The 6868-nt window shown below is 42.4% G+C and overlaps 2 protein-coding genes across 2 annotated transcripts in view; both read right to left on the bottom strand.

Annotated features, from left to right (window-relative positions):
• Positions 1–6868, bottom strand: part of LOC116695608 (protein-glutamine gamma-glutamyltransferase K) — a 20022-nt gene that overhangs the window by 6368 nt on the left and 6786 nt on the right. The window contains exons 4-6 of the mRNA XM_032525999.1: positions 1787–2038; positions 648–766; positions 433–540 (exon numbers count right to left, since the gene is read on the bottom strand). Coding sequence (XP_032381890.1) covers positions 433–540; positions 648–766; positions 1787–2038 — 479 coding nt within the window. The remainder of the gene's footprint in view (positions 1–432; positions 541–647; positions 767–1786; positions 2039–6868) is intronic.
• rabggta (Rab geranylgeranyltransferase subunit alpha) overlaps positions 6036–6868 on the bottom strand; it is a 31089-nt gene continuing 30256 nt past the window's right edge. The window contains exon 18 of the mRNA XM_032526010.1: positions 6036–6047. The gene's annotated coding sequence lies outside the window, so the exon portion shown is untranslated. The remainder of the gene's footprint in view (positions 6048–6868) is intronic.

Below are 6868 nucleotides of genomic sequence, written 5' to 3'. Positions count from 1 at the left end.
AGTCTCTTTATATAGACCTTAGTGGTCCCCTAATCTGTATCTGAAGTCTCTTTTATATAGACTTAGGTCCTAATACTGTATCGAAGGCTCTTTTATATAGACCTTAGTGGTCCCTAATACTGTATGAAGTCTCTTTATATAGACCTTGTGGTCCCCTAATACTGTATCTGAAAGTCTCTTTTATATAGACCTTAGTGGTCCCTAATACTGTATCTGAAGTCTCTTTATATAGACCTTATGGTCCCACTAATACTGTATCTGAAGTCTTTTATATAGACTTAGTGGTCCCTAATATTGAGGTCTATATAAAAGAGACTTCAGATACAGTATTAGGGGACCACTAAGGTCTATGTCAAAGCATCCAAAGTGCACCATGTCATGGGACCTTTAAGGTAGGTAGATCAGGTGAAGAAATAGCAAGGTCAGTCTCACCATTGCTGAGATGACTCGCACCACATTAACGGGGTCTCCCCAACCAGACGGAGGAGTTCCACTCTTTTCCAGGACAAAGAGACAAGCGGCCAGAATCCCATCATCAAACTGAAACCAAAACAGAGAAAACAGATGGAGGGCGGCGAGAGCAAGTCAGTTTCTTTTCACTGCTCAGTCTACTCAGCAAACACTGAAAGATCACACGAACCACCCACCTGTCCATAGTTCCATGTCCGATCTCCAATTTGATTCTCTGTACCGTAGTAGGTTCGTCCGATGTCATTCAGGACATATTCCTGCCTTTCGCTCTCTGAATCCATGAACACGGCATCATCTGACAGAGAACAAGTAAGAACATTTTTTTTTAAATCCCGGAAAATTACAATTTATGTGAATTTTGGGCAATTACAAAAACTGCATGTCTTTTTTAAGACTTTCTAAATGTGTCTCAGTCTGTGAAAATCTCAAGACAACTGTTTTTAGAAATGTTAGTGAACACTGTTGTGGCCGTGTCAAGATGAAAAGCTTGTAAATTGCCTATACAAGGGACAGCTGAAATTGTCCTATCAAGTATTTTAGAGGGTATGGTATAAAAATGGGAATATCGCTTTTTGTTTCTTTATGGGTTTTTTTTCTTAAAGAAATAGTTTGACGTTTTAAAACATACACTTGACATGAGGGAATAATACCACCAGTGAATTGATGTGCTAAATGACTGTGTTTATCGGGGCCTGGGTCTAATTTTAGCTCTAGATGGGGGAGACAATAATGTCTATAGATTTGCATGACTGTATTTTATACTGTAAATACTTTGTCTGTATTGTGCCATATACCTGCCCAGAGACTACGGGCAGAAACTAGCAATTTGCCCAAACCTGGCACATGACATATATTAATGTTTTTGTGCACTGTCCCTGTCAATAAATTACAATTACAATTACTGCCTGTGTGTTAAATATTAGGCAACAGCAGCAGCCACTTAGGTTAGTTTAAAGAAAACGGGGAAACAGCTAGCCTTACTAAAATATATTAATTACTTTACTTTACTATATGGCAATTTAACTGTATTATAAGGTGTATCTGTTATTTTGACCATCCTTTGTAGTATATGAACTAGATATATTTTTGCTGTTAGGCAGAAACCTATCAGTGACCATTTGTGTCTGTTTGTGGGTTTTTACTAATATTTAAACAGTGACAAGGTGATTTCATCTGACTTCGACTCAGGTAAATCGCTCAAAACAACGTTTTCCAATTAGCCTTAACACTTTTGGACACATCAGGTTTTCACCTGACAGCAACAATATCCACCTCATATGTGTCTTAGATGCTTTTTTTGTTATCCCGTGTTTACCTTCACACCAGGGGTTGAACAACAGGTAGATGTCATTGGCTGGGTCATGGTTGGAAACAGCCTGGCCGTTTGCGCAGCTGGTTTCCACTGTGAGTTGATATCGGCCGATGGCCGCCGCGGGGGGAGAATTCACTGACAGCATAATCCGTTTGTTATCTTGTTTCACAACAGCAGCCTCCCAACGACTGTCCTCCAACTCCTCCACCAACGGAACAATAACAAGGGTTCCCTTAGACACCGATGGCAGTGGCCCTGAGAAAGGGAGAGGAGAGACAGCACGTGGAAACTATTACACCCTGCCCTCATGTGGCCGCCATCAGTCTAAGCCACACCTGCATTCCTACTTTAGTATGTTTGAATAAACAGAAACCAAATAGAAACTATGCAGACACACACACACACACACACACACACACACACACACACACACACCACACCACACACCACCACACACACACACACACACACACACACACACACACACAGCATGTCCTCAGGACATATTTTGATCTCAGTGTAGCCTAATAGAAAATCACAAGCAAGACACAACAAACACCAAACAACGCACACACCAGACAACACATGCATGCATGAACGCACGCACCACACGGGTGCGCGCACGCACACACACACAGCAGTCATCAGGACAAATTTGATCTCAGTGTAGCTTTACTAGAAAATACAAGCAGACAACACACACACACGACACACACACACACATACACCAGACACACACCCACACACACACACACACCACACATGTCTTCAGGACAAATTTTGATCTCAGTGTAGCTTACTAGAAAATCACAAGCAGAACACACACACACACACAACACGCACACACACCACACACATACACACCAGACACACACACACACACACACACACACACACACACACACACAAACACACACAGCATGTCTTCAGGACAGATTTTGATCTCAGTGTAGCTTTACTAGAAAACACAAGCAGACACAACACACACACACACCACACACATGCACGCACGCGCACATACACCAGACAAACACACACACACACACACACAGCATGTCTTCAGGACAAGATTATGATCTCAGTGTAGCTCTACTTGAAAACCACAGAAACACACACACACACACACAATGCACGCACGCGCACATACACCAGAACCCCACACACACACACACAACACACACACACACACCCACACACAGCATGTCTTCAGGACAGATTATGATCTCAGTGTAGCTCTACTGAAAATCACAAGCAGAAACACACACACAACACACACACACACATGCATGCACGCACACACGCACACACACCACACACAAAAAGACACACACAAACACACGCATGTCATCAGGACAGATTTTTATCACAGTGTAGCTCTACTAGAAATTCTCAGCAGACACACACACAAGCGCACACACACACACACACACACACACACACACACACAGCATGTCATCAGGTCATATTTTGATCTGAGTGTAGCTCTACTAGAAAATCAATCTTTGGCAGCAGTTTGCTGTTTGTTAGTTATTGAAACATATATATATATATATATATATATATATATATATATATATGAACATTGGTGTAACTGTAGGGCTTCTGCATCATGGGTTTAAAGAGAGAAACCAAAATCTTGCCCAGTGTTCTATACAATAAAGAAACTCCCAATGTCCCACATTACATCCAGCTACAAGAGCTTTCCCCCCAAACTCAGGGTATAAGACTACAGCCCCTACAGATTTTTGTTGTTGTTGCTGTGTGTACAAATGTCTTAACAGAACCGAATCACCATGCTGCAATTTCACCATGAGAAACCATCTCAGGGTTTTGGGCATTAGTGCAGACTCACTACTGATTGCGTGAGGTAATAGGAACCTGGAGCTGCCTCCAAAGAAAGATATAATTTGAATCAATTTTAATTTTAATCTGTTTATTGTTTATGGGGAAATTACAATTTAAATTCTGTGTCCACACTTTGTTAGTTATCACACACAGTCCTGAACTACACACACACACATGCTCAGGATCTATACATGCACTAATGGAGAGATGTCAGAGTGAGTGGGCTGCCAGCTGAACCAGCATCCTGAACGGTTTGGGGGGGGGGGGGGAGTACGGTGCCTTGCTCAAGAGCACCTGGCAGTGCCCAGGAGGTGAAGTGGCATCTCTCCAGCCACTAATCCACACTCCGTACTTTTTGGTCCATACCAGTGACCCTCCGGTTCCCAACCCAACTCCCTACGGACTGAGCTACTGCCACCCCATATATAAATATATACATATATAAATATATATGTAAAACTTAGCTTAGCTAAGCTTAAAGTGGCTTGAATGAGAAACATTCATTACTCCTGCCAAGAGATTTTTGTCGGTGACATCCTGTCCTACATCAGAATCAGGCTAAAATTCTACATTTGTATAAGCAATTTTAAAATAATTTCAATTCCACATTTCCATGACATTTTTTAAGCATATTGGAAATATTATGAACAAAAGAGGATGAAGCCCTAAGGCCGTTTTGTACTTCTGCGTCGAATCAACGGCGTACCCCCACAGATTCCTCTGTGCCTGCGCCGGCGTAGCCTGACGTGCACTTCTCGAAAAATGTCTCCGCGCCTCATTTCTCGGTTCTTCTTCTCCATAAACAACACAAAATCTACTTTTCCTTCTAAAGATGTCTCACCTTGGTCAGAAAGCACAGGGGAGACACTTTGTGTCTCTCACTGTGACTTTGGAGTGAGTACTCGCTCTGAAGCTAATCGCTCTCACTTCTCCCTCTACCCAACACACACACACACACACACACACACACACACACACACACACACGCATGCCGACTGACTCGACTGCCACACCAGCGCTCAAGTTGGAACGCCAGGCCACTACCGTGAAAGCTCTGCATGGAGCCGCATTCAGACCCGCATTGGAGAATTCCATGATTTGAACGGAGCCGGTCTGTCGACACCACAGGGGGCGCCAACGCAGGGGGGCACCAGCAAAACAGCTCACATAATGCGGCAGCCCCCTGAATTGATGGGGCCTAATAATCCCCCTGTAAAATGTCTACTTTGCAGCCAACATATCTCATTATCTAAGAAGCAATACAGTCTTCTCCCAAGCGGGATACATCCTTTTCTGTCTACTGACTCCAGGGCCTTTACCCCCCTGAGGAACACCTTCACATGTTCAGCCCTGCAACAGGTAAGACTGGGAGAAAAGCGACTGTTAGTGTTCAATCTGCCCCACATTACCATTCTGTGAGGTGTTGTGCCGCTCTGAGCCGATAGGGACTGTCACTGACTTTCACTTGAATTTTAAATAACTTGTTTTGTCGTGCCGCGCGGTATGTCTCAGAATACAGGGACTGGACTGAGTACAGGGTTCTTGAGCTCGGTTGAAAACGGTTTGAACTGAGATATGAGCAGAGGAATGGCCCATTTCATTTAACCCCTGTGTTGTCTTCCCATCGACCGTCATCTTTTTGTGCTTTTTTCAATGTTTCTGCTGTTTTTTTTCTACACTTTTTTTTTTTTTTAATTCACACCCAACAAACCTAAGTTTTATGACATTATACAAAAACAATTAATTTCTCATTTTTTACTCAGCACTCATTGTCTCTTTTTTGTCACTTTTTCCGAGGTTTTGGTCACTTTTTTTAAAATGCCATACAATTCAATAAAATCCAAATTCAATTCACTGAAAGTAATCATACATTTTTACCTGAATAACATTCATCCATGTTATTTTTAGGCAATATTGTTAAAAGAAAGCCAAGTTCCTGATATGAAAAATTAAAAAAAATGGGTCAAATTTGACCCGAGGACAACACAAGGGTTAAAAATGACATATCCACCATTTGGAGAGTGGTGGCGGTGGTGGTCATTGTGTGCGGCTTGCTATGTTTCCTGCTTGTTTCTGGTGTGGGAGCTGGCTTTTTAAAAACTACTGGATTATTCATGGTGTTGTTATTTTTTTGTCATACCGTCACATTGTGTCGTCCTTCCAGAAAAATGCAGTTTTTTTTTGTGATCGTCGATTACGCGGCACATTTTCTTAAAAAATGCGATAAAATGTGGGATGTTTGTACAATTTTATGCAACGAAATTGCAGGAACTTGCAAAAATGACGTGAACTTGCAAAAATTGCAGGAACTTCACAAAACTGCGATTTGATGCAAAAGAGACTGCGTTTGTCTTGTCGCGTAATTACGTCACTTCAATGGCTGCTCTTGTATGAAGCGAAGGCAACATTATTCAACTTTCTGATATATTGAGACATATGTGACTTTTTTTGTGCTAGGGTTATGAAATCATGCAAGCCCCGCATTATTTTGCGCGGAAATCTGCAATTTATGTGGTGAAAGTGAGGCGTATTTTAAAAAAAATGCGGACTTTGGCTGATTATACATTGAGTTATATGCATCTTCGCGTTTTTCTGGAGGGACGGATTGTGGACCTAAAAGGTTAACACCCTACTTGAAACATAGAATATGATTTGCGAACATATTCTGCCATTCTTTTGGTTACTTTGTTTGCAAAACAGCATCAATTCATAAGCCATTAATGTTTCTCTGGTGCCACGCACTGAATATGGTCAGAAGGGTAAAATAATTATAATTCTGATGTATACAGTATACGCAGTCCGTCTGTAATAGAGACATTGTAATTATTCTCTTTTATGCTTCAAGTATAATTGCAGGATCCTCTCTGCCTTCCGGTACGCAACCCGATGGGGGGGGGCAGAAACAGTTGGTGGTGGCAGCATTGCTGGTGAGTTGTTGGCAGACTGGATTTTAGTTAAGAACAAGACTAGGGAAAGCTCTATCCCTGGAGCATAGCAACCAGGACTGTTACCATAGCAATAGTAACTGTCATGAAAATCTCTCTTTCTTTTTCTCTCTCTCTCTCTTGCTCTCGCTCTCCTCCCTCCTTCTCTCTCTCTCTATCCCTCCCTCCCTCTCTCTCTCCTCCTTCCCGCTCTCTCTCTATCCCTCCCTCCCTCTCTCTCTCCTCCTTCCCGCTCTCTCTCTATTCCTCCCTCCCTCTCGCTCTATTCCCTCCCTCTCTCTCTCTATCCCTCACT

Source organism: Etheostoma spectabile, chromosome 9 (genome assembly GCF_008692095.1).
Source record: "Etheostoma spectabile isolate EspeVRDwgs_2016 chromosome 9, UIUC_Espe_1.0, whole genome shotgun sequence".
In the NCBI taxonomy this organism is placed as follows: Eukaryota; Metazoa; Chordata; class Actinopteri; order Perciformes; family Percidae; genus Etheostoma; species Etheostoma spectabile.
The sequence above is the reverse complement of the archived record's forward strand: the minus strand, read 5'-3'. Positions and strand labels throughout refer to the sequence as shown.